This window comes from Lampris incognitus, chromosome 3, assembly GCF_029633865.1.
Source record: "Lampris incognitus isolate fLamInc1 chromosome 3, fLamInc1.hap2, whole genome shotgun sequence".
NCBI lineage: Eukaryota > Metazoa > Chordata > Actinopteri > Lampriformes > Lampridae > Lampris > Lampris incognitus.
In genome coordinates this window covers 9,479,852-9,507,149 of record NC_079213.1, presented here as the reverse complement: position 1 = coordinate 9,507,149, position 27,298 = coordinate 9,479,852, and the positions used below count along the sequence as shown (strand labels likewise).

The window sequence follows — 27,298 nt, the reverse complement described above, 5'->3', positions numbered from 1 at the left end:
GTGTTTTTGAGATGTTAATTTTATATCCAGATAAATGACCATATAGTTCTAGTAGCTTCATTAGTTGAGGGAGTGATGTATGTGGTTGCTCAAGATAGGCTATGACATCATCAGCAAATAGCCCCACCTTGTGGACAGTGCTATTCACTGTCACTCCATTAATTCCTTCATTTTGGCGAATGGCCTCCGCTAAAGGCTCAATGAATAACGCGAACAGTGTCGGAGACAAACAGCATCCTTGTCTTGTCGACCTCTGCAAACTGAACTTGTTCGTTAAACTCCCGTTTATTTTAATCCGAGCATTAGGTTGTTGATATAATGTTTTAATGCACTGTATTGACTTATTGCTGAACCCTAGTCGTTCCAATACTGCATACAAAACATTCCAAGACACCCGATCGAATGCTTTTTCTGCATCTAAACTTACTAATAGTATAGCTTGTTTTCTCTTACTCGCTTGATCAACAATATGCAATGTCCTTCTGATATTATCATGCGTTTGTCTTTCTCTCATGAATCCTGTTTGAGCTTCATCTATCAAATCACCTATGAATGAGTTTAACCTTTTGGAGATAATTGTCGTATATATTTTATAATCTACATTTAATAATGAAATAGGTCTGTAGTTCCCACAATATTCTTTATCCTTTCCCGGTTTTGGAATGACTGTGATTATTGCCTCTGACCATGATGGTGGTATCTTATTATTGTGAAGTGTCCAATTGAAGGACCTCAGAAGTAACGGTGCCAACTCTTCCCTAAACACTTTGCACCATTCTGCAGGGTATCCATCGCTGCCCGGGCTTCTATTGTTTTTCAAAGAATTTATTGCATCTATCACCTCTTCCATCTTGATGTCAGCTGTTAATTTGTCATTTTGGAGCCGTCCAATTGAGGGTAAATCTAATGAATTCAAAAAGGTATCAATTTCCGCTTCGGGTGCAGGTGTGGGTTGTGAATATAGCTCTTTATAATATCCCAAAAATATGTCCTCTATGCTTTCTGGTATATTCGTTAACTCATTGAATGGGGGTCTCTGATCTTATGTATATGGCCAGCTGCTTGCTGTTTGCGAATACGTTTTGCCAACAGTTTAGTTGCGCGCGGGCCTGTTTCATAATATCTTTGTTTGAGAAACAAGCTTTTTTTCTCAACTTCATCTAACAGTTCTTTATTAATGTCTGACTTAGCCGATTTGATTTGCTCCAACACCACAGGATTTCCCGCAGTCTGGTATTCCCTCTCCATTTCTCTTAACCTGTCCGTATTCTTTCTGGATATAATTGATCTTGCCTTTTTGATCAATGCTGAATGCGCTATTAACTTTCCCCTGATGACCGCCTTCATGGCATCCCAAAATATTGTTGGGTCTACTTCCCCATTGCTGTTGTCTTCTAGATATGTCCGAATATCCGTCTTTAACATAATCTTACTCTGCTCACTGTTCAGTAGACCCACATTAAACCGCCAAACCGTATTTCGCTTTCTACAATTCAAATTAATTTCTAAATATACTGGATTGTGATCTGAGATATCCGCCCCTCCAATCCTACACTCCTTTACTCTGTAAATATCGTCTTTGCTCACAAGGAAATAGTCTATCCTTGAATGAACTTTATGTACAGCTGAGTAATGTGTATAGTCTTTTTCCTGAGGGTGCAATTGTCTCAACACATCATCCATCCCCATCTCTTCCAGTGATATATTTACAAATCGAGTGACCTGTGTTTTAGTACTTTTGATACTGGTCGTATCCATTTTGTGATTCAAAACGACATTCAAATCTCCCCCACAAATTAAGACCCCCCCTCTGACTCGTTTGCTATCTCATCAAACAAAGATTTAAAAAATATTTTATCACTTTCAGCAGGGGCGTATATATTTACCAATGTCACTGGTTTGTTCTCTAACCTCCCTTTCACTATAATATATCTCCCCTCCTTGTCTCCCATCTCCCTATCATAATCGAATTGAGTTTTGTTTGATATTAAAATTGCAACACCTCTCCTGCGCCCTTCCTTGTAGGAGCTATAATATGAATGTATGTACCCATATTTCTTAAGTTTCCCATGCTCTATCTGTGTTAAATGGGTCTCTTGTAGGAATATGATTTGTACATCCTCCTTTTTTAGCTTAATCATAACCTTTTCCCTTTTCTTTAACATATTTAGACCATTAACATTCAGCGACATTATTTTAGTAGTGTGAACCATCTAGACATCTTGATACACTTTTTCCATATATTCCCACAGAGCTCCAAACAAAAAAACTACAAATATAAAACACGTTAATCAACAACAAAAATAACTTCCAACTAAAGGGACCTAACCACCCCGAGTCCCCGTTGGTAGGTGAAGGGGAAATCCTTTTCAGAAAGGGCCCCACTCTAGACTTGACATTTTGCCCATCACATGGGATAAGCCTACAGCCTTGTCTAGGCATGTCCAACGTTTGGCAACCGTATAGCCTACCTCTCTCAGTGGCATGTGATGAATAAGCCTTTTGTAATGGAGCTCAACTCAGTCAGAATGATACCAATCCTACTTTCTCCGATAGGCCCGGAGCTTCTCTTTCGCTCGTTGTGCAGCTTCACGTCCTCCTTTCGCGCCTTGGACTCGTTGCCACCCTGCTCGCATCCCAGTCGCCTCCACCTGCTCTGTGGCCGTGGTTGCCGTGTCATCGTCTGGTATCTCGATGTCGCAGCCTCTCGTCTTCATGTCCATCGCAGCTTCCCTGGCATTGTCGTATGTCTTCGTTCCGTTGTTCCAGTGGATCCTTATTTTGGCGAGGGGTGTCTGGAAACGAATTCCTTTACCCTTGAGCACTTTCTTAATGCCCAAATATGATTTTCTTTTCCGGACCACTTCAGCTGCGTAATCGTGATCAAAGTAAATACGTTTGTCCCCTATCTCTATCTTATTCTTTTCCCATGCTTTCTTGAGAATCATTTCTTTTATATCAAACTGTTGAAAGTTCACCACTATTGACCTGGGGGGAGCTGTCGGAGGGGGTTTCTGAGCGAGGTCTCTGTGAGCTCTTTGTATCTGGAGATTGGTCCCTTCTTCTAAGTCAAGTTGAGTATTCAAGAATTGTTCCACATACTGGGTAATGGAGCCTCCCTCCGTTTCCTCTGGCACACCAAAGATTAGAATATTGTTCCTCCTTGACCTCCCTTCCAGGTCCATTATTTTTTCTTGCATCTGGAGCGTTTGGGTCGACATGTCCATCAGTAGTTCTGTCGAGTCCGCCTGCCATTCCTCTATCTCGGCTATGCGCTTCTGGGCCTCACTCATGTGCGCTTTCTGCGCCTGTATTTCGCCGTTGCTCTCTGCAAACTTCTGTGTCATTTCTTCTCGGAAGCAAGCAATCTCTTCCTTCACTTCCCTTTTCACCTCATCTTTGAGTCTGGCAAAGTCACCTCGTAGCTCTTGTTTGAATTCTTGTATCTCTTTAGCGATAGCTGCTAATCCGGCACGCAATGTCTCAGCTGTGTCCGCCGCCATTGTAGCTTCTTCAACCTCGTGTTTGCTATTACCTTGCTCCGACTGTTTCTTCGCTCCCTGTGTATCTGGTGCGCTACCCTTTTGGATTGTACGGCTACCTTTATTCGAATTACCTCCTCTTCTCATTTCTCCTTTTTTTGCGTCGAGTTTAGTGTTTTAGGGGATTTATTTTAGCCAACTTGCGAGAGGCAGAAAGTTGTGCTGCTATTCAAGTCGCCATCTTACCGGAAGTCCAGTATCATAACATTTTAAGTAACGTTTGGATATTAAACACACAGCATATATTTTCCTCGCATTAACATAACATACATATAACAACATTGCAACTCACCAATTTCATCAATTCTCCTTGAAACTGTGGCAGCTGAAAGAGGAACATTTGCCACCTTGTTAGCTGCAGCTTCCCCCAACTGTTCATGGCACGTGTCCTTGGCAACAGGCAGAATCAATTCTTCGCCGACAGTGAAAGGCTTCTTAGCCTTAGAAACACGACTAGCCACTAAGTAGCCTTAGCAACACGACTAGCCACTAAGTAGCCTTAGCAACACTACTAGCCACTAAGTAGCCTTAGCAACACGACTAGCCACTAAGTAGCCTTAGCAACACTACTAGCCACTAAGTAGCCTTAGCAACACGACTAGCCACTAAGTAACCTTAGCAACACGACTAGCCACTAAGTAGCCTTAGCAACACGACTAGCCACTAAGTAGCCTTAGCAACACGACTAGCCACTAAGTAGCCTTAGCAACACGAATAGCCACTAAGTAGCCTTAGCAACACGACTAGCCACTAAGTAGCCTTAGCAACACGACTAGCCACTAAGTAGCCTTAGCAACACGAATAGCCACTAAGTAGCCTTAGCAACACGACTAGCCACTAAGTAGCCTTAGCAACACGACTAGCCACTAAGTAGCCTTAGCAACACTACTAGCCACTAAGTAGCCTTAGCAACACGACTAGCCACTAAGTAGCCTTAGCAACACGACTAGCCACTAAGCATGACACTCTCAGAGCAGCAGCATTTGTAAAGAGATGGTGGCTCTCAGCACGCGCTTTTGTCCCGCTGGCTCGCGTTGTTTTCGCCCAGAGAACTCCCCGGAACAATGCTTTGATGCAAATTTTCACGTTACTATGCTGACATTAAGTATCACTTGTATGTACTCATTTTATTTACTGGTTGTTGCACTTTTGCAGGTTACTGGCACTTACTCTTGTGAGAGGATGACGTTGGCCCATGGTGATGTTCTTCAACATCTTGGATGTGTTGGTCTACAACGTGTTTGTGATGTGGATAGATTGAGGTAAATCCAGACTGGAAGCAAGAAAAAACACAATTATTTGTTATAGTTGAAATAATCCATACACTGTTTTTTTTTTTTACTAAAACATTAGTTGTATTAGCTCAGGTCAATGAGGCCTACAGGCCATAAATAGCAAATAGAAGTTCAAAACTTGTAATGCTCACAAGAACTTAAGTTTATATTGATCTAAAAAAATTAGGTGATAATATATGTATTATTATGGATTTGTAATCCGCTATAAAGGAGCGGTCATTTTGGACCGGGAACACAAAATTAATGTGCAAGGAACAACAGGAAGACTACTCTAGTCCAAGGAGTCACGCGACACGGAGCATGCGCAGTCAGCTGACAGTATTTGACCAATCTTACACGAGGACCAGCACAGTAAAATTTGCATCAATTGTGTATAAATACAGTATCTGCGCGAAACTGCCATCATTACTCTTGTAGAATTACGAGTGTAGCGTCATGCCTGAACCCGCCAAGTCAGCGCCGAAAAAGGGCTCCAAGAAAGCCGTGACCAAAGCCGCCGGCAAGGGAGGAAAGAAGCGAAGAAAGACCAGGAAGGAGAGCTACGCCATCTACGTGTACAAGGTCCTGAAGCAGGTGCACCCCGATACCGGCATCTCGTCCAAGGCCATGGGCATCATGAACTCTTTCGTTAACGACATCTTCGAGCGCATCGCCGGTGAGGCTTCTCGCCTGGCGCATTACAACAAGCGCTCCACCATCACCTCAAGGGAGATCCAGACCGCCGTCCGCCTGCTGCTCCCCGGGGAGCTGGCCAAGCACGCCGTGTCTGAGGGCACCAAGGCCGTCACCAAGTACACCAGCTCCAAGTAATCTGCCCATTGGCCCAAACAAACGGCTCTTTTAAGAGCCACACACAACCTCACCAGAGAGCTGTTATGTTATCAGTGATACTTTATCGTGTGCTGTGACGTTAAGTAGCACTTTCGGCTGCTTCCCGTTAGGGGTCGCCATAGCGGATCATCCGTTTCCATCTCTTCCTGTCCTCTGCATTCTTCTTCCACCTGCATGTCCTCTTTCATCACATCCATAAGCCATTTTGGCCTTCCTCTTCACTGGCAGCTTCATATTCAGCATTCTTCTCCCAATGGATGAAACGGTGCGCAACAGAAGACGCCTACAGGCATGTGGTGAGCATGCGATATTAAAGACAACCTGTGAGTATACAGCTGAAAGACAATGCTCAGCCATATGCTGCACACACAGCACGGCGCCCACCTCTCTCCCTATGCTGAAAAAGGTAAAGGAGGAGCTCCCGAAGATGGAGAGAAATGCCATCATCCAGAGGGTGACACAGCCCACCGACTGGTGTGCATCCATGGTGCCAGTCTCGAAGAAGTGCACAGCTTCTGTGTTGATCTGAACGAGGCTGTGAAGACAGAACATGCATATTATAAAGATGCCACAAATACCAAGATATTTTTATTTTTGTTAGCAAGAATACAAACGATACAGGAACGTTGTGTGTGTGTGTGTGTGTGTATATATATATATATCATCTGACCAGTCAACTATAAACAACCTTACACCTTTACATGGTCATTACAAAAGTAAATAAAGAAAATGAACTGTAGTATTAACAATAATGATGATAATGTTAAACAAAAACAAAGCACTTTTGCCAGAGTAAATTTACAGTGTATATTAAGAGAACATTTTATAATATAAGCACAAATACCAAGACGGTCGAGAGGCCGAATCTGTTAGAGTGACGTTTTAACACCACCAGCTCTGATTGGTCTAAACGTTAAGCGCTCGTTTAACAGATTCTCTATAGCTCATTGGCGAAGACCTCGCGCCAATTTCATCAGTTAAATACTCTTCTCTGATTGGACCGTGTTTTATCTTCGCGTAGCTCCGTGTATAAATACCGCCTGCTGACTGGTCGCGACTTTAGCTTTCAGCGTTTAACTGAACGAAGAGAATCAAACATGAGCGGCAGAGGAAAGACCGGTGGAAAGGCGAGGGCCAAGGCCAAGACCCGATCCTCCCGTGCCGGGCTCCAGTTCCCCGTGGGCCGTGTTCACAGACTCCTCCGCAAGGGCAACTATGCCGAGCGTGTCGGTGCCGGAGCCCCGGTCTACCTGGCGGCTGTGTTGGAGTATCTGACCGCTGAGATTCTGGAGCTGGCTGGAAACGCGGCCCGGGACAACAAGAAGACCCGCATCATCCCCCGTCACCTGCAGCTGGCCGTCCGCAACGACGAGGAGCTCAACAAGCTGCTGGGCGGAGTGACCATCGCTCAGGGCGGCGTGCTGCCCAACATCCAGGCGGTCCTGCTGCCCAAGAAGACCGACAAGCCCGCCAAGAAGTAGATCCACATACAGCCTTCAGCCCAACACAACAAAGGCTCTTTTAAGAGCCACACTAATCTGAGAGAAAGCAGTGCTCCTGTTTCCATGCCATGTTGCTACCATTTCACAGCAGATCACAAACTGGTGACTGTTCTCTTATTCAACTGCAAGGGAATCTGGGAAAAACGCTGACTTGAACCAACTTCTCTCAAGCTATTCTATTTAAATGTTGCAACCACTTATCGAAAAAAATATTTAACTACTTTCAAGTGTCCGAATAACGTAAAGATGTCATCACATTTAAGATGTAAATGACAGGTGATTAAAAGGATTTATTGAGATTTTTTTAAAATGGAAGGTTTGATGATCCCAATAATCTTTAAGTAGTAAATTTCTCTCGAATGTGTCCAGATGAACTGATTCAGCCTTAACTTACCGTCACTTTCCATGCCTGACATCACTAACGTCTTCCAAAACAAAATCAATAGTATGATCAGTCAGTCAAAGCAGAATTCAACTGTTTTCAGTCAAAAAGCTTATTGGTTTGAGAAAAATATCACCTTAAAAAAGTAAAATACAAATATCGCTTCCGTGTTTATATAGCCAGTTGTGGCATATTGCCATAACCACGGTGCCGCCTTAAAACTGATCTATCACAAACATATTACATTTACAATCGTAAGGAAGTCTCTCGAGAACGTGGGCGGCTCTTAAAAGAGCCTTTGTGTGGGTTTGGTTTCTCAGTTTAACCGCCGAAGCCGTACAGGGTGCGTCCCTGTCTCTTCAAGGCGTACACCACGTCCATGGCGGTGACGGTCTTTCTCTTGGCGTGTTCGGTGTAGGTGACGGCATCACGAATCACGTTCTCCAAAAACACCTTCAGGACACCGCGGGTCTCCTCGTAGATCAGACCCGAGATACGCTTCACTCCGCCGCGGCGAGCCAGGCGGCGGATGGCGGGCTTGGTGATTCCCTGGATGTTATCACGAAGGACTTTGCGGTGGCGCTTGGCGCCTCCTTTACCCAGACCTTTACCTCCTTTACCACGGCCACTCATCTTTACACTGGACTGCTCACCGATGAATACGACAAACTAAGCACGTCGCTGTAAGGGTCCGTATAATTAAACCTCATCTGCGGACCTGATAGAGGCGGAGAGCCTCGTGGGTTGGTCCGGTGTAGCCCCTCCCCCTTCAGGAAATCAAGACGCTGGTGACGATGTGAACGGCCCCATTGTATTTCAAATTACATCGACAGATACATTCATTAAACTGAAATAAAAACTTATTGTAGAATTGCTCTTTAAATAAATGCTTCCTTTCCTTAACATTTCCTTCTTTCCCTCCCTACGTTCTTGTAAAAATAATAATAATAAAAAACACTTTCTTCTTCTTTACCAAGTGGCAAATAATCCGCTTCACCCACAGAAGACCGAAACACAGCAGGCTGCTGATGTGGAGATGGCAAAGTCAGCGCATCAGGCCAAAGAAGTGAAATCAGACATTTTCCTCCTACCACCTCTTTCAAAACCCAGCAACGATTTCAACCAGAGTGCTTATATCAAAAGTAGGGTAGTATTTGATCCAGATAAATTAGTGAAAGTCACGTCCAAAGCTGAATTCTGCTTGGCCTATGACTATTTGCTCACACCACCACCGCTTTTGTTTTGGAAGACATTAGTAATGTTAGGCATGGAAAGTGATTGTGAGCTGTTAGTAAGGCGACTCAGTTCATCTGGACACAACATTTATTGAGAGACTTTTATGACGTTACTTGGAGACAGAAATACTCATGAGCCCCTGAAACGAGATCCAGGCAGTGGTTGCAAGAAAAAAAGTGATAAGATCGTCTGAAGGTGTTAGAACAGGGCAATGCTACTGACAGAAATGTGTACCATAGATTATACCCAGGGGAAGCGACAACTATTTAGTTTATTATTTAGTTTTATTGGCTTGGATAAGTGTGTTCTGGTAGTTTTTGGATGTGTTTTTGTGTTTGTGTTGTACTGCTGTGGGCTGGGGAAAAGGGCATTTCGTTTCATTTCATGTACACAAGTGCATGAAGTGAAATGACAAAGTGAGTGTTCCTGATGGTTTACCTAAGATAAATAAACAGGATGTGCCATTGGGGTCTATTGTTAGTATGATTAACTCAGTGACCCATAACATCTCTAAGTATCTGGCATCTATTCTTAAACGGTTGGTAGGCAGTAATGAACATCACATTCAGAACACTGGAGTTTGTGGATGAGGTGAGGGACATCATTTCATGGAGGCGGTTGAGACAATGGTCTCGTATGATGTTACGTCTCTTCATGTACGTCCCTGTTGATGAAGCACCTGGTTTTTACACCTCTGCCCATCTGTGGTTTGTATCTTAAATGTGATGACACATTTACATTATCCAGGCTTAAATGGTTAGAAAACACAGAAAGTAGCTGCAACATTTATATAGAACAATTGACTTAAGTTGAAGTCAGCGCCCCCCCAAGGTTGTGAACAAACGCTCTTCAGTGACATGTGTGTGGCTCTTAAAAGAGCCGTTGCGGGTTGTCAGGTGACGGGGCTTAAGCACGCTCTCCGCGGATGCGGCGAGCCAACTGAATGTCCTTGGGCATGATGGTGACCCTCTTGGCGTGTATGGCGCACAGGTTGGTGTCCTCGAACAGACCGACCAGGTAAGCCTCGCTGGACTCCTGAAGAGCCATGACAGCGGAGCTCTGGAAGCGCAGGTCAGTTTTGAAATCCTGAGCAATTTCCCTCACCAGCCGCTGGAAGGGCAGCTTACGTATCAGCAGCTCCGTGGATTTCTGGTAGCGACGGATCTCTCGGAGAGCGACGGTACCGGGCCTGTAGCGGTGAGGCTTCTTCACACCGCCGGTAGCCGGGGCGCTTTTACGGGCGGCCTTGGTAGCGAGCTGCTTCCTGGGGGCTTTGCCACCGGTGGATTTACGGGCGGTCTGCTTTGTTCTAGCCATAGTAGACGAAAGTCTCACTTCTCCTTACTAAAGACTTACTGGCACGCTGCAAACGCCGTGGTTATATAGCCAGAGCCGGAGTCCAGCCACACGCTGATTGGTCTTGGCCAGGAACACGTGCTCTCTGACAGATCCTTATTGGAGCAGAGTCGCTTTGAAAAACCCGCGGAACATTCAAACTAAAGGGCGCCTCCTCACGTCAGCTTCTCATAACCCAACCAAGTCTGAAACAGAAGCAAATGAAAACCATCTCACATTAATATATGTATAGATTATTAAATTATTGGTCGATGAATAAAATGCTAAAATATAGATTATCTAGTAGATTATATGAATATGTAGGTTATAGTTTAGAATATGGATTGATCAGTATGTTTATTATAACCGATTGTCTCGCCAATGACTGGCAGTGAAAAATCAAATAGGCACACACATTTACCCTAAATTTAATAAGACTGGTAAGAAAACAAGGTTTTAAAGATTTTGAAGAAAAATATGAGTAAAAAAAAACTTTAAACTGATCCTTTAACAAAGCTCAGGTTGACTGGTGACAATGGAGGAACATTTGTACACATGTCCATAGATCTGTTGGAAGACTTCAAAGGTTTACTTACAATTATCAAAAAATAAATACACATTGAGTAATTAAACCATCACCCAATAAACTTGCAAAAAATGTAAGTATTTTTAGATGCGACTCTAAAAAAGACCAGACTCGAATTCGTAACTGATCGGATTTCCCTTTGATGCATGCATGAGGGAAATGAGAATGGAGGCTTCAGATCACTAGAGGGATCGGACTACCCAATTTCCCTTGTATCCACGAACAGCTAACAAATCAAGCCCAGCCAACTTTTATTTCTATAGCTGTGTGAGAATTAAACCCAGCCGCTGAGGATGCACAAGCCAGTGCATCCTTAGTGCCGGTCCCAAGCCCGGACAAATGGGGAGGGTTGCGTCAGGAAGGGCATCCGGCGTAAAATCTTTGCCAAATCAAATATGCGGATCATAAATAAGACTTACATACCGGATCGGTCGAGGCCCGGGTTAACAACGACCGCCACCGGTACTGTTAACCAGCAGGGTGTCGGTGGAAACTATGCTACTGTTGGGCGAAGGAGAAGGAGAGGGGGAAAGCATGTCCAGAGGCAGCTAGAGAGGAGGAAGGGTAGGCATGTGGAGGTGAGAGTTGGAACTTTGAATGTTGGCACTATGACTGGTAAAGGGAGAGAGCTGGCTGACATGATGGAAAGAAGAAAGGTAGGCATACTGTGTGTGCAAGAGACCAGGTGGAAGGGGAGTAAGGCCAGGAGTATCGGAGGTGGCTTCAAACTCTTCTACCATGGTGTGAATGGGAGGAGTAAAGGGGTAGGGGTAATTCTGAAGGAAGAGTATGTCAAGAGCGTGCTGGAGGTGAAGAGAGTGTCAGACAGAGTGATGAGTATGAAGCTGGAAATTGAAGGTTTATTGCTGAATGTTATCAGCGCATATGCCCCGCAAGTTGGGTGTGAGATGGATGAAAAAGAAGAATTCTGGAATGAGTTGGACGACATGGTGGAGAGGGTACCCAAGGAGGAGAGAGTGGTGATTGGAGCCGACTTCAATGGACATGTTGGTGAAGGGAACAGAGGTGATGAGGAGGTGATGGGAAGGTATGGAGTCAAGAAGAGAAATGTGGAAGGACAGATGGTGGTGGATTTTGCGAAAAGGATGGAAATGGCTGTGGTGAATACATATTTCAAGAAGAGGGAGGAACACAGGGTGACGTACAAGAGTGGAGGAAAGTGCACACAGGTGGACTATATCTTATGTAGAAGGCGCCATCTAAAAGGGATTGGAGACTGCAAGGTGGTGACAGGGGAGAACGTAGCTAGGCAGCATCGGATGGTGGTCTGTAGGATGACTTTAGAGACCAAGAAGAGAAAGCGAGTGAAGACACAGCCGAAGATCAAATGGTGGAAGTTGAAGAAGGAAGACTGTTGTGTGGAGTTCAGGCAGGAGTTAAGACAGGCACTGGGTGGTAGTGAAGAGTTGCCAGATGGCTGGAAAACCACTGCAGAAATAGTGAGGGAGACAGCTAGGAAGGTACTTGGTGTGTCATCAGGACAGAGGAAGGAAGACAAGGAGACTTGGTGGTGGAATGAGGAAGTACAGCAAATTATACAGAGGAAAAGGTTGGCAAAGAAGAAGTGGGATAGTAAGAGAGATGAAGAAAGTAGACAGGAGTACAAGGAGATGCAGCGTAAAGCAAAGAGAGAGGTGGCAAAGGCAAAGGAAAAGGCGTATGGTGAGTTGTATGACAGATTAGACACTAAGGAAGGAGAAAAGGACTTGTACCGATTGGCTAGACAGAGGGACCAAGCTGCAAAGGATGTGCAGCAAGTTAGGGCGATCAAGGATAGAGATGGAAATGTGCTGACAAGCGAGGAGAGTGTGCTAAGAAGGTGGAAGGAATACTTTGAGGGGCTGATGAATGAAGAAAATGAGAGAGAGAGAAGGTTGGATGATGTAGGGATAGTGAATCAGGAAGTTCAGCGGATTAGCAAGGAGGAAGTGAGGGCTGCTACGAAGAGGATGAAGAGTGGAAAGGCAGTTGGTCCTGATGACATACCTGTGGAGGCATGGAGATGTTTAGGAGAGATGGCAGTGGAGTTTTTAACTAGATTGTTTAACACAATCCTGGAAAGTGAGAGGATGCCAGAGGAGTGGAGAAGAAGCATACTGGTACCGATTTTCAAGAACAAGGGAGATGTGCAGAACTGTAACAACTACAGAGGTATAAAGTTGATCAGCCACAGCATGAAGATTTGGGAAAGAGTAATAGAAGCTAGGTTAAGAGGAGAGGTGACGATCAGCGAGCAGCAGTATGGTTTCATGCCACGAAAGAGCACCACAGATGCGATGTTTGCTTTGAGAATGTTGATTGAGAAGTATAGAGAAGGCCAGAAAGAGTTGCATTGTGTCTTTGTAGATTTAGAGAAAGCTTATGACAGAGTGCCGAGAGAGGAGGTGTGGTATTGTATGAGGAAGTCAGGAGTTGCAGAGAAGTATGTAGGAGTGGTGCAGGATACGTATGAGGGAAGTGTGACAATGGTGAGGTGTGCGGTTGGAATGACAGATGGGTTCAAGGTGGAGGTGGGATTACATCAAGGATCGGCTCTTAGCCCTTTCTTGTTTGCAATGGTGATGGACAGGTTGACGGACAAGATCAGGCAGGAGTCTCCATGGACGATGATGTTCGCGGATGACATTGTGATCTGTAGCGAGAGTAGGGTACAGGTTGAGGAGAGCCTGGAGAGGTGGAGGTATGCACTGGAGAGAAGAGGAATGAAAGTCAGTAGGAGCAAGACGGAATACCTATGCGTGAATGAGAGAGAGGACAGTGGAATGGTCATGATGCAAGGAGTGGAGGTGACAAAGACATCTGAGTTTAAATACTTGGGGTCAACTGTCCAAAGTAACGGGGAGTGCAGTAGAGAGGTGAAAAAGAGAGTGCAGGCAGGTTGGAGTGGGTGGAGAAGAGTGTCAGGAGTGATTTGCGACAGAAGGGTATCAGCAAGAGTTAAAGGGAAAGTTTACAAGATGGTTGTGAGACCAGCTATGTTATATGGTTTGGAGACAGTGGCACTGACGAAAAGACAGGAGGCGGAGCTGGAGGTGGCAGAGTTGAAGATGCTAAGATTTTCACTGGGAGTAACGAAGAAGGACAGGATTAGGAACGATTATATTAGAGGGACCGCTCAGGTTGGACGGTTTGGAGACAAAGCAAGAGAGGCAAGATTGAGATGGCTTGGACATGTGTGGAGGAGAGATGCTGAGTATATTGGGAGAAGGATGCTGAATATGGAGCTGCCAGGGAAGAGGAGAAGAGGAAGGCCAAAGAGGAGGTTTATGGATGTAGTGAGGGAAGACATGCAGGTGGCTGGTGTGACAGAGGAAGACGCAGAAGACAGGAAGAAATGGAAAGGGATGATCCGCTGTGGCGACCCCTAACGGGAGCAGCCGAAAGTAGTAGTAGTAGCTGTGTGAGAATTAAACTGTTCCGGTGTTGGACGTCACAGCACATGATAAAGTATCACTGATAACAGAACAGCTCTCTGGTGAGGTTGTGCGTGGCTCTTAAAAGAGCCGTTTGTTTGGTGTCAATGGGCAGATTACTTGGAGCTGGTGTACTTGGTGACGGCCTTGGTGCCCTCAGACACGGCGTGCTTGGCCAGCTCCCCGGGGAGCAGCAGGCGGACGGCGGTCTGGATCTCCCTTGAGGTGATGGTGGAGCGCTTGTTGTAATGCGCCAGGCGAGAAGCCTCACCGGCGATGCGCTCGAAGATGTCGTTAACGAAAGAGTTCATGATGCCCATGGCCTTGGAGGAGATGCCGGTATCGGGGTGCACCTGCTTCAGGACCTTGTACACGTAGATGGCGTAGCTCTCCTTCCTGGTCTTTCTTCGCTTCTTTCCTCCCTTGCCGGCGGCTTTGGTCACGGCTTTCTTGGAGCCCTTTTTGGGCGCTGACTTGGCGGGTTCAGGCATGACGCTACACTCGTAATTCTACAAGAGTAATAATGGTGGCGGCTATGCTCAGACGCTGTATTTGTACACAATTGATGCAAGTTTTACTGTGCTGGTCCTCGTGTAAGATTGGTCAAATACTGTCAGCTGACTGCGCATGCTCCGTGTCGCGTGACTCCTTGGACTAGAGTAGTCTTCCTGTTGTTCCTTGCACATTAATTTTGTGTTCCCGGTCCAAAATGACCGCTCCATTATAGCGGATTACAAATCCATAATAATACATATATTATCACCTGATTTTTTTTAGATCAATATAAACTTAAGTTCTTGTGAGCATTACAAGTTTTGAACTTCTATTTGCTATTTATGGCCTGTAGGCCTCATTGACCTGAGCTAATACAACTAATGTTTTAGTAAAAAATAAATATATATATATATATATATATATATATATATATATATATATACTAGTAGTAGATATTGTTTTAAAGTAAACAAAAAAATTTAAGGTGGTTATGAGAAAAAGAAAAAAAGGTATCACGTTCAGCAAGCAGGAGCTATTTTTTATGTATAAAAAAACAAGCGGGTGGCTCATCCATAAGTAACTGCTATACGGGTTCAATAATATATTTTTAAACGTGTAAGGAACGATTTTATGAAAAATTGTGTTAAACTGTGTTTATATTCTCATTTAATGGGCGCTTTTAACCCAAGCTATTTACAATAGCCAATAATTTGTAGATTGTTGATCTATTGATTGATTGCTTATTTGTTAATCTGTCACTGCCTGTTGCATTATGGCGTGCCAGTCTTTTATTTAATAAACTTTATTGCAAAATATTGAAATGTACAAATATAGCAGACATGTATTCCACAAAATTGTACTGAGAAATGACTGAATAAATAATTACAAAACAAATCTACTAGGGATTATGAAAACGAGAAAACAACTCATACAAAAAGAAAGAAAATAAATAAGAGAAAAATCAAACAAACAAAAGAAACAAGTGACATCATTCCTCTGAAAATATCCTTGTACAGTTTAATGGTTTTGTTACTTTAAAACTTACTGTAAAACTGTCATTATGTATTTTAAACAGGGCATGTCAGTCTGCAGCAGTTACAACACCAACAGTGACGTCACTAAATCAACTACAGCTATAGGATATAGAGAATTAACATAGACTTGTAGCTATACGGTCATGCCCCCCCCCCCCCCCCCCAAAACAAAGCTGTCTTCCAGTCAAATGCTGTCTGGTCTAACCAACCACTGGAGAACTGAGGTGTTTTGTGTCATTTCAGAGTAATAGTGTGTGACGAACGATGAAGTCGTAACAATCCATTTCAGTCATTTTATCGTTTCTAGGTAAACTGTAAATAAACATTGTATCCAAGATGAATCGGTTTAAGTTTGTGTAATGTTCTTAGCTGGATGATCTATTGTAGAGCATGCATCAAGACGTTTATAGGTGAGGTTGGGTTGTTGCGAACTGCTCTTTCATTGTGATTGTGGTTGGCTCTTAAAAGAGCCTTTGGAGGTGTTTCATCAAGACGACGTGTCCATCTACTTCTTCTTGGCGGCCGCCTTCTTTGGTTTGGCCGCCTTCGGCTTGACCGTCTTGGGCTTAGCAGCCTTCTTAGCTGCGGACTTCTTGGGGGTGGCGGGCTTTTTGACCGCCTTCTTGGGGCTTTTGGCGGCCTTCTTGGGGCTCTTGGGCTTCTTGGCTGCCGCAGGTTTCTTGGCCTTCTTCGGGGACTTCTTGGCGGCTGCGGGTTTCTTAGCTGACGCCTTCTTGGCGGCTGCGGGTTTCTTGGCCACGGCTTTCTTTGCTTTTACCGCTTTCTTGGCGGGTTTCTTGGCGTCTTCCGCTTTCTTATTGATTTTGAAGGAGCCCGAGGCGCCGGTTCCTTTGACCTGCACCAGAGCGCCCTTGGTTACCAGGCTCTTGACGGCCACTTTGACGCGGGCCTTGTTCTTCTCCACGTCGTAGCCGCCGGCAGCCAGAGTCTTCTTCAGCGCTGCCAAAGACACGCCGCTTCTCTCCTTGGACGCCGACACGGCTTTGACGATGAGCTCCGCGACGCTGGGGCCACTCTTTTTGGGGCGGGGGGCTTTCTTCTTGGCCGCTTTTGCCGGAGCGGCGGCGGCTGCCGGTGCGGGAGCGACTTCTGCCATTTAGTCTTTAGTCTTCTTCTTCTTCTTCTTCTACTGTTGGGAGACGCGAACTCAACAGAGCCAGTAGGCTGATAGAGGGGAAGGAGCGCAGGCAGGGATATAAACACACTGTGAGAACCAGAGAGACTCAACTGCCCCAGTCTGGCGTCTGCGCTGCCGGAGCGCTGCCACACTTGTGTTTTCTCTCTCCGATAAAACACCAAAAATCACCTTCTCAAGTCAAACAATCACTTATAAACAATATCGATCATGAAGGAGACCCTTGGCACCTCATAATAAACCCAGTTAGAGTGGAGCAGACGTTTGCCTTCCGTTTCGAGACATGTGAAACCTCATCTATACACTGCCAGTGACTGCAACACGCTCCAATATTCGGTTTCTAAAACCTTTTAAAAGAATTGGATTCAGATCAACAGTCGTTTACCAGTTGCTTGAATTGTTGGACAACCATGGACGATCAAAAAAGTCGTCATTTCTAGAGAATTTCATTTTAAAATCACGCTTTCTTCATGTGGGCAAACACACTCTTGGTGGCGATCTGTCGCCTCTTTCAGCTCAGCTTCCTGTGTGAGATGGAAAAGTGGCTGGAAATATTTATCTTATATTGAATGCATTAATAAACTACTACAGAATAGCAACATCTCATAAATTGGTTTAAATATATTGATAACAGTTTATTGAAATCCGTAATTAAACTGCTGGTACATTGTATTATATGGTAGTCTGTTGTCCACGATGTCTTGAATGTGCAGTCAATGTACATATAACAGCCATGAAGGTAAAATCCAAAGGAAAAATATGCACGTGTATGAGGAGCTCCAAAAAACACACATTTTACATCAATGTCGCGTTTGTATTTTTTAAGTGTCTGATTGGTTGGATAAACAAGATGAATTATTTTGAAATATACATCTTTAACTTTGTGGGTGACACAAAACTTATCATTAAAGGTCCGTACTACATTCCAGTCGATGTTTTCAAATTGAGAATTCAAAAAAAATTTGCATGAGGAGTTGTATAATTAATAAGTACGTTCCAAATATATCTATTATTAGGATCCCCCCCTTAATTTCCATACCATTTAACATAATCTTCACAGCAAAGGTAGGAGTTTCATTATACATATCACCTTGCTACCTGCCTCTAAGGTTATTCTTTATATAATGGAGCCTGATAACAATAGGGCACCATCGAGGTACTTTATAACGATGAGGCCAGTACCTGAAAGCAGGCCCTAGCATCCTTTCAAGAGAATTGGATTTAGTCTCGGGGGAATGATTTGTTGTTTTGCAATAATAACAGTTATGATTGTCGGTCCCATGTTATGGGTATTTGATTCTCTGCAGGATAACAATATGGTAACAACGACCCCCGTTACATCCTCATTCAACACCTTTCACACCCACCATAGCCAAATTGCCAGACGTAAAGATGACTTCCATGTCTTTTTGTACAGGAGAGATACACGTGATAGAGATCTCATCTCTACAGCTGCCATCACGGCCACGGCGAGACGCTTAGAAGATGTTGGACGCGTAGCAACTGGAAATAGGATGGCGTTGGGTCTTCTGTTAGCCTCACAGGGTGATGTATGTAAAGTGATCTTCACTGAATGCTGTGCATATATTACTAACAACGATGCCAAAGTATCTGAATTGGAACATGATACTGAACAAGGGGTAAAGGGTGTTTGGCCCCTTGGTATCTGTGGGGGTGTCATTCACAAACTGATTGTGTGTATTCTTCTGTTTTTGGTCATTGTTTTCATCACTACTTGTATGATTGGTATGATCCATAAATATTGTATTAAGACTGTACTTAATGCTGTACAAGGTCAAAATGTTCCTGATCCCTGGGTTCCACCATATGATTCTGATGATGATGAAAATGTTTAGCAAATGTCACTTCACGTAATAGAGTAGTTCCCCAAGATCCTTTCCTTTATTTGGAGTTATTGGTTTATTTTTCTTTCCTTGTGTTAATGCTTAGTTAGTTAATTTGTAACCAATCTACACGTTTGTGTAAGGAATATATCTCTCATTTATTGTTTCATCATTTTAACCATTGTTTAATGCTATTAGTGACTATGTTGTGTTTTTTAGATGGATTTTGAGCATTCGCACAAGTTTTTCTCATTGTCAACACTGGGTTTTTCTTGTGCTATAACCACTCAAATTAGTGTAGGTAACTTCTCGAGTCTTTTACTCATTTCTAGTCAAGAGTCGGGTGAGATGTTTGGTTGGAGAGGACATGGGATGATTGGGACTTCTATCTGACTGCTGAGTTTATATGGAGTGTTTTTTTATATAAATCTGATGCATTTCGGTTGGTTTACTGCTGACAGACAGGCCTCACAGTCATTCTGTGTGAGGTAAGATGTTCCCCAGGAGCTATATCCATTGTTAGTTTTTCTTTAATGCTTTATCTAGATGATTTGTTATTTTTTCTGATTAAATATTTTTTATTTTATCATTTTTTAAACAAGACACACAAATGAACAATAATGCAAACAAAAACCCACCCACAAACGAGAAAAAAAAGGGAAAAGAAATAAAAATTCTACAGAAAAAATTGCAAAATAGAAACAGCATACAGTACTCGGTCAGTGTTCAGTCAATACAGTTCTTCAACTCAGCGGCCACAGAATTCCACATGTCTATAGTTCCAGCCCTTGCTCCATGGATCCTTGCCGTCGAGAGCTCCAAATATACGTACAATGTCCAGATATAAGAGGGACCAATGACGAGATGACAAATCATCTGGAGCTTTCCAATGCATAGCAACCATCTTCTTGGCTGCTGTGAGTCCCGCAAGCAATATGCGCTGCTTGATTAGTGGTACATGTAGTGCAGAGAAGTCATTTAGAAGTAATACCGCAGGCTCAGCGGGTACAGTATTCGACAAAAATTGGGACAATTTATCAGCAACCATTTCCCAAAACCCTTTCACCCTTGGACATTCCCAGACCATATGAAAGAAGGTTCCAACCACATTCAGCGAACAAAATGTACAGTTTGGGCTATCAGCAAGTTTCATACAAAACCTCTGTCGTGGGTGTGTGATATGTCCAATGTATAAAATTATAGTGTATCTGCTGATGATCTGGATTCCTAGACGCTAAGAGAATACTAGTATTGTATTTAGAAATCACGTCAGGACACAGCGCTGTCGCTCGACACAACCTCTCCGTGGCATTCTTTATTTAGACTGACACAGCATCAAAGGCAGACCCGATCAAACAACCCAGAGCCCGCAGGCATCACCAATCGATCCCAGCACAATAGAACAGCACCAAATCAAATGCAGCACTGTCGATGTGTGGATACATAACATCCCCCCCCCCCCGGCAGGATTTCAAACATGAAAGGTGGAGACAAAGTCCTGTAGGTGGCCAGGGCGTAAACGTGTGCGAACAGGTCGCGGGGCGGCCTGAGGCTGGGCAGGCCGAGGTGGGGAGGGAGATGGCAGGGGAAGCTGAGGCCCAGAAATGTCTGGGGCCCATGTAGGAGCTGCATGAAGCCCCGGGGCGTCTCGCCATGCTGAGGGAATGGCTATGGTTGTGTCACCAGCTGTGTGTGGCGGAGCTGACACCTTCCGTAGACGACTGGAGTGCCACCGAGTGCCATCGCTGAGGAGGTAAGTGGCTGGGCCCAGCTGACGGGTGACTTGGAGAGGAGAGGACCAGTATGAAGCCATTTTATTGTCCCTGTGGGGCCTGCGGACCCTGACCCAGTCTGACACATTGATGTCTGGCACCCTGGTTCGTTTTGACTGGTCAAACCGTTGCTTCATCCGCGTCTGCTGACGAGTGACTGAGGCTCTGACCCCAGAGGGAGGTGCCTGAGGTGTGGAGGGGCGGAGCCTGTCAAGGGGCATGCACAGTTCCCGGCCTAGCATGAGAGAGGCTGGGGAGACGCCTGTGGTCGAGTGCTGTGTGGCCCGATAGTGCAGCAGAGTGTGACGGATGGCCTGCGTGAAAGAGCACCCTTGGGCCATGTGTGCTCTGAGGCCGTTCTTCAGTGACTGGTGAAAACGTTCAACGCCGCCATTGGCCTGGGGGTGGTAGTACGCAGTGCGTATATGACGGATGCCCTTGCTTTCGAGATAAGCAGTGAACTCAGCAGAGACCAGCTGAGGGCCGTTGTCAGTGGTGATGGCCTTTGGGAGGCCCCAGCGAGAGAAAAGAGAGTCCAGGAAGTCGATGATGATCTGTGAGGTCACAGTGCCGGAAGTGGTGAGTTCAGGACATTTTGAGTGTAGATCGTAGGCGACCACCATGAAGCGTTGGTGGTGGGGAACTCCATGGATCTCACCACAAATGTCCAACTGCAGGTGTTCCCAGGGCTGAGAGGGCCAGGCGAGAGGTTGCAGGGGTGGGGGAGCCTGGTGGCCAGTCTTGCCACTCACAAGGCAGGCAAAACAGTCCTTCACCAGAGCCTCAATATCTCTGTCTATCCCCGGCCACCACACCAGGTCTCGGCAGCGCTGTTTCAGTTTCACAATGCCCAGGTGGCCTTCATGCGCCGTATTCAAAACACGTGCACGGAGAGCAGCTGGGACCACTGTGCAAAACCCACGTGCCACGCAGGTGTCGTTCCAGCAGGAGAGCTCCTGTCTGACTCGGGCGAACGCAGCCAGCTCCTCTGGGACCTTGTGAGGCCAGCCGTTCTGGATGTAGGTGCGGAGCTGGGAGAGGACAGGGTCCTGTTCGGAGGCTGCCTTCAGCTCCTGCAGAGAGACAATGGCCTGGAGGGGTGTGTGTAGCATTTGGACAATGTCCTTTTCCACGCAGTCAGTGTCCGTCTGTGGAGCTGGGGTGGAGACAGAGCGAGAGAGCAGGTCGGCGACAACATTGTCTCTGCCTGGGGTGAACTGCAGGCTGAAGTTGTACTGGCGGAGGCAGTCAGACCAGCGGTGCAGCCTCAGGGGTTTGTGGCCTGTCCCAGATGTGGACAGCAGCGCTGTCAGGGCCTGGTGATCTGTCCTGAGGGTGAAGGAGCGGCCATAGAGGTAGAGGTGCCACCTTTCACAAGCCCAGATACAGGCTAACGCCTCACGCTCACCCACGGAGTACCGCTGCTCGGTCAGGTTGAGGGCACGGGAGGCGAAGGCAATGGGCTTCTCCACACCGTTCTGGGTTTGAGACAGCACGGCCCCTATCGCTGTGGCTGATGCGTCACAGGTCACAAAGGTGGAGCTGGAGATGTCGAAGTGAGCCAACACTGGTGGTGAAGTCAGTTGAGTCTTGAGATCACGCACAGCGTCACTGCATGCCTTTGACCACACCCATGGCTCGTCCTTACGCAGCAGCTGGCGCAGGGGAGCTGTGTTCGCAGAGTACTGGGGAAGAAACCTCAGGTAGTAACTTGTCATACCCAGGAAGGAGGCGACCTGGGCGGCCGAGCTGGGCTCAGGGATGGCCTGAATGGCGTCCACGTTGGATTGTAGTGGAGTTACACCGCTCGCTGACAGCCGGAACCCCACAAAGTCGATGGCTGGCACAGAGAGGACACATTTCTCAGCATTGAGAGTTAGCTTGTGCTTGGACAGGGCTGCGAAGACCATGTTAAGGCGCTTGTCGTGGATTTCACTGGTGGGCCCGTGTACCACTATATCGTCCAGATAAATGGCCACGCCCAGTATGCCAGCCAGCACGGAGACCATGATTTTCTGGAAGCAGCTAGGGGCGGAGCTGAGACCGAAAGGCATCCTGGTGTAGCGAAACACTCCTGCATGTGTCACAAAGGCTGTGAGGTTTCGGCTGCTGGGGTGGAGGGGCACCTGTAAGTACCCCTGTCTGAGGTCCAGCTTGGAGAACACCTCAGAGCCATAGAACTGAGCAGTGAGTTCTTCTGGGGTGGGCAGTGGATACTTATCAGGGACCCTTGCCTTATTTACTGCACGTAGATCGACGCAGACACGCAGGCCCCCCGACTTCTTCTTAGCCACCACGAGGTTTGAGACCCAAGGTGACGCGTCCACCGGTTCAATGATGCCAGCTTCCAGCAGTTGTTGCAGCTCGGCGGAGACCCCATCAAGGAGAGCCAACGGGATGCGGCGCAGAGGTTGGATGACAGATTTCACAGCAGGGTTGAGGAGAGGTTGATGGGTGAAGGCGGAGAGGCAGCCCCCCTTGTGTCTAAGAGGGAGAACCCCAGAGCGGAGAACAGGTCCAGGCCCATCAGGTTGGCCCCACGGCGTGCCACATGAAAAACTGCATTGGGCACCAGCTTGGTTCCATAGCGGACAATCACTTGGAGAGAGCCAACCAGATCGATTTTGGAGTCACCATACCCACAGAGGACAGCTGAGGGTGCGGACAGTGGCAGTGAACCGAAAAATTGACTGTAGGTATCAACATTCAGGAGAGATACACTTGCACCGGTGTCCAACAGCAGGGGGATGCACACATCATTAATGTTGACTGTGCATGATTTGAATGACACTGGCCCAGAGCTCACCTTGTGAATGACGGCGGTTGAAGACTGGGGGGTGTGGCCCTCTGACCCAGCCGGGGAAGATCGACAGACGTTGGCAAAGTGATTGTGCTTACCGCAGCTACGGCATGTCTGGCCACGGGCAGGGCAGTTCCGAGCCCTTGAAACATGAGACCGAGACCCACAGTTACCACAGGACTGTTGAGGGCGGGGCCGAGAACGCCGTCGTTGCAGTTGCAAGACGTCCCCAGTGGAGTCGGCGCCCGCCTCGCTCTGGTTGGGTTGCGTCCCGAGGGGCAGCCGTGAGTAGAGGGAGGAGTCGTTGGCAGCTTGACTGGAGGTGGCCACTTGCTGTGTATTTAGCATAGCAGCACACTCAGCTGCTCCCTCAACCTGTAGTGCGATGGTAATTGCTCTGGACAGCAGCAGATCGTCTTTTTCCAGCAGGACGGTCTCACGCACCTTTGCGTTGTTGGTGTGTTCGATTAGCTGGTCGCGAACCATCTCGTCCTGAAGCGCGCCAAACTTGCATGAGCTAGCTAGCCCTCGCAAAATAGCTACGTACTGCCGCACAGACTCACCAGGCAGTTGGTGTCGCTGACGGAATATAAATCGCCGAAGGAGGGCACTCTGTGGAGCAGCGAAATGGGTGCTCATAAGTCCCACAGCTTCGGCAAAGCTTGTGACGTTCCCCAGAGACCCGAGCACACGATGACCCTCTGCTCCCAAGCAGTGTAGCAACAGAGCCGTCTTCCTAGCCTGGCTCACGTCGTCGAGCCCTGAGGCGATGATGTAATTTTCAAAACTATGTAGCCAGCGAGTCCATGGTACCGGAGGCTCGCCAGGTAATGCCAGGAAGGGGGCAGGTGGTGGGAGGGAGATATCAGCCATCCTCGTCGCCAATATTGTATTTAGAAATCACGTCAGGACACAGCGCTGTCGCTCGACACAACCTCTCCGTGGCATTCTTTATTTAGACTGACACAGCATCAAAGGCAGACCCGATCAAACAACCCAGAGCCCGCAGGCATCACCAATCGATCCCAGCACAATAGAACAGCACCAAATCAAATGCAGCACTGTCGATGTGTGCATACATAACAACTAGACCACACCGTCTCCCAACAGAACTCAGTATCCAGATCGGGCACATCTGTTCTCCAAATTGTGTCCAGCGCAAGGGGTTTGTATGTTCTTTCCTGGATAAAGCCATACAGCACAGAAACTAAACCCCTAGTACTAACCTTTTCACTAATTATTCTATAAAGTGGATGCACTGGGAGAGAAGAGAGCCACGGCACCCCGTGAGCCTTCATGGAAGCCCTCAACTGAAGATAGAAAAAAAAAGACCAGGCCGGTAAATCATATTGATTCCTGAGATCCTCAAAAGAACGCAGACCACGGTCATCACACAGATTATCAAGAGAGTATACACCCCTACTGGACCAGCTATTATGCGGGATAGGACGACGATCAACTAGGAGACCTTGGTTGTAAAATATAGGCGAGCAAACGTTCCACTTAGCGGTGATCTTACATGCCGACTCCACAGATCTCCAGACCGCAACCAGGTGTGATATGATGGGGCCAAATCGTTTCCTACACTGGGCAGTAGAAATATTAGAAAACAGTAAATCTGCTAGTCGTATGGGGTGAACCAAGTTTTCTTCCAAAGATTTCCACGCGACCTCTGCACCAGGATCGAGCCAGGTCGTAAGTGAACGCAAGGTGTAGGCCCAACAGTAAAACTTTAAGTTAGGGAGCGCAACGCCACCATCTGATCTGTTATGATTCATGGTCGTGCGTTTGAGGCGAGGAGGCTTGGTCTTCCAGACGAATTTGGTAATCGCTGAATGGAGTTTATCCCAGTACCGAGGAGGGGGCGGAAGAGGGAGCATAGAGCTAACAAAATTAACCCGCGGCAATATATTCATCTTGACGATGGAAACCCTAGCATGAATGGAATTGGGCATTGAAGCCCATCTAATCATGACCTCAGAGACCTTCTTAAAGGTAAAGTCGAAGTTAGATTTTGTTGTGACTGTCAGAGACGGAAAGATGTCAATCCCTAAATATTTGAAGTGGCTTACAGTCGGAACAAGCGGGGGAAGTACGGCCGAACGCATGGCCTCGTTCAGGGGCAATAACGCTGATTTGGTCCAATTAATTCTGTAACCCGATAAAGAACTAACTACTACTACTACTTTCGGCTGCTCCCGTTAGGGGTCGCCACAGCGGATCATCCGTTTCCATTTCTTCCTGTCTTCTGCGTCTTCCTCTGTCACACCAGCCACCTGCATGTCTTCCCTCACCACATCCATAAACCTCCTCTTTGGCCTTCCTCTTCTCCTCTTCCCTGGCAGCTCCATATTCAGCATCCTTCTCCCAATATACTCAGCATCTCTCCTCCACACATGTCCAAGCCATCTCAATCTTGCCTCTCTTGCTTTGTCTCCAAACCGTCCAACCTGAGCGGTCCCTCTAATATACTCGTTCCTAATCCTGTCCTTCTTCGTTACTCCCAGTGAAAATCTTAGCATCTTCAACTCTGCCACCTCCAGCTCCGCCTCCTGTCTTTTCGTCAGTGCCACTGTCTCCAAACCATATAACATAGCTGGTCTCACAACCATCTTGTAAACTTTCCCTTTAACTCTTGCTGATACCCTTCTGTCGCAAATCACTCCTGACACACTTCTCCACCCACTCCAACTTGCCTGCACTCTCTTTTTCACCTCTCTACTGCACTCCCCGTTACTTTGGACAGTTGACCCCAAGTATTTAAACTCAAATGCCTTTGTCACCTCCACTCCTTGCATCCTGACCATTCCACTGTCCTCTCTCTCATTCACGCATAGGTATTCCGTCTTGCTCCTGCTGACTTTCATTCCTCTTCTCTCCAGTGTATACCTCCACCTCTCCAGGCTCTCCTCAACCTGCACCCTACTCTCGCTACAGATCACAATGTCATCCGCGAACATCATCTTCCATGGAACCTCCTGCCTGATCTTGTCCGTCAACCTGTCCATCACCATTGCAAACAAGAAAGGGCTAAGAGCCGATCCTTGATGTAATCCCACCTCCACCTTGAACCCATCTGTCATTCCAACCGCACACCTCACCATTGTCACACTTCCCTCATACGTATCCTGCACCACTCCTACATACTTCTCTGCAACTCCTGACTTCCTCATACAATACCAAACCTCCTCTCTCGGCACTCTGTCATAAGCTTTCTCTAAATCTACAAAGACACAATGCAACTCTTTCTGGCCTTCTCTATACTTCTCAATCAACATTCTCAAACAAACATCGCATCTGTGGTGCTCTTTCGTGGCATGAAGCCATACTGATAAAGAACTAAATTGGTTAAAAATATCCAGGAGAGGAGGAATTGATTTGGGGGCATCGACTACATACAGGAGACAATCGTCCGCGTATAACGAAATAAGGTGAGAGGTACCATTGAGCACGAGGGGAACAACGAGATCAGACTGCCTAATAGTCTGTGCTAGGGGTTCCAGTGAGAGCGCAAACAGCAGGGGGCTAAGGGGACAACCTTGCCTGGAGCCCCTGGCTATATCAAACAAGGGTGAAGAAGTCTTCCTGGTTAGAACTCTAGCAGTAGGGCTAGCATACATCACCCTGATCATATTAATAAAGGGATCACCGATACCCATGGCAGCCAGCACAGACCAGAGAAAAGACCACTCAATGCGGTCAAAAGCTTTAAGAGCATCAAGTGACAGCACAGCAGCAGGCGTTCTAATGCTAGAAGCTTTGTCAATAATGTGGAGCAAACGTCTGACATTGTCAGAGGCCAGCCTTGTTCTGATAAACCCAGTCTGGTCGCAGTGTACTAACTTAAGCATATAACTTTGGAGGCGGCCTGCTAAAGTTTTAGCGTAAATCTTAACATCAGCATTGAGCAGAGAAAGAGGTCTATAATTGCCACATTCAGTGGGATCTTTGCCTTTCTTCAATAATAATGAAATAATAGCAATATTCACATCCCTTGCAGAAGACCCTTCATCAATAGAAAACAATATCATGTTGAGAAGGTGTGGACCCAGAA

General features: G+C 46.4%; 6 protein-coding genes across 6 annotated transcripts; 2 read left to right on the top strand and 4 right to left on the bottom strand.

The window, feature by feature from the left end:
* The first annotated feature begins 5,262 nt into the window (after window positions 1–5,262).
* On the top strand, window positions 5,263–5,694 carry LOC130110075 (histone H2B 1/2-like). The gene has a single exon (XM_056277055.1). It carries the CDS (start codon window positions 5,273–5,275, stop codon window positions 5,645–5,647), a length of 375 nt encoding a protein of 124 aa, XP_056133030.1. The 5' UTR covers window positions 5,263–5,272; the 3' UTR covers window positions 5,648–5,694.
* Window positions 5,695–6,514: 820 nt separating this feature from the next.
* LOC130110057 (histone H2A-like) lies at window positions 6,515–7,205 on the top strand. The gene has a single exon (XM_056277036.1). It carries the CDS (start codon window positions 6,766–6,768, stop codon window positions 7,147–7,149), a length of 384 nt encoding a protein of 127 aa, XP_056133011.1. The 5' UTR covers window positions 6,515–6,765; the 3' UTR covers window positions 7,150–7,205.
* A 623-nt stretch (window positions 7,206–7,828) lies between these two features.
* On the bottom strand, window positions 7,829–8,203 carry LOC130110091 (histone H4). Its single transcript, XM_056277072.1, has one exon. It carries the CDS (start codon window positions 8,183–8,185, stop codon window positions 7,874–7,876), a length of 312 nt encoding a protein of 103 aa, XP_056133047.1. The 5' UTR covers window positions 8,186–8,203; the 3' UTR covers window positions 7,829–7,873.
* A 1,469-nt stretch (window positions 8,204–9,672) lies between these two features.
* Window positions 9,673–10,111, bottom strand: LOC130110088 (histone H3-like). Its single transcript, XM_056277068.1, has one exon. The coding sequence runs from the start codon at window positions 10,103–10,105 to the stop codon at window positions 9,695–9,697; it is 411 nt and encodes a 136-aa protein (XP_056133043.1). The 5' UTR covers window positions 10,106–10,111; the 3' UTR covers window positions 9,673–9,694.
* Window positions 10,112–14,218: 4,107 nt separating this feature from the next.
* On the bottom strand, window positions 14,219–14,645 carry LOC130110069 (histone H2B 1/2-like). The gene has a single exon (XM_056277049.1). The coding sequence runs from the start codon at window positions 14,632–14,634 to the stop codon at window positions 14,260–14,262; it is 375 nt and encodes a 124-aa protein (XP_056133024.1). The 5' UTR covers window positions 14,635–14,645; the 3' UTR covers window positions 14,219–14,259.
* A 1,532-nt stretch (window positions 14,646–16,177) lies between these two features.
* Window positions 16,178–16,789, bottom strand: LOC130110047 (histone H1-like). The gene has a single exon (XM_056277024.1). The coding sequence runs from the start codon at window positions 16,787–16,789 to the stop codon at window positions 16,178–16,180; it is 612 nt and encodes a 203-aa protein (XP_056132999.1).
* Between the last annotated feature and the right edge of the window lie 10,509 nt (window positions 16,790–27,298).

Bases quoted from the DNA above. Each gene is read 5' to 3' on its own strand.
- LOC130110091 (XM_056277072.1), bottom strand. From the start codon at position 8,185: ATGAGTGGCCGTGGTAAAGGAGGTAAAGGTCTGGGTAAAGGAGGCGCC.
- LOC130110088 (XM_056277068.1), bottom strand. From the start codon at position 10,105: ATGGCTAGAACAAAGCAGACCGCCCGTAAATCCACCGGTGGCAAAGCC.
- LOC130110075 (XM_056277055.1), top strand. From the start codon at position 5,273: ATGCCTGAACCCGCCAAGTCAGCGCCGAAAAAGGGCTCCAAGAAAGCC.
- LOC130110047 (XM_056277024.1), bottom strand. From the start codon at position 16,789: ATGGCAGAAGTCGCTCCCGCACCGGCAGCCGCCGCCGCTCCGGCAAAA.
- LOC130110057 (XM_056277036.1), top strand. From the start codon at position 6,766: ATGAGCGGCAGAGGAAAGACCGGTGGAAAGGCGAGGGCCAAGGCCAAG.
- LOC130110069 (XM_056277049.1), bottom strand. From the start codon at position 14,634: ATGCCTGAACCCGCCAAGTCAGCGCCCAAAAAGGGCTCCAAGAAAGCC.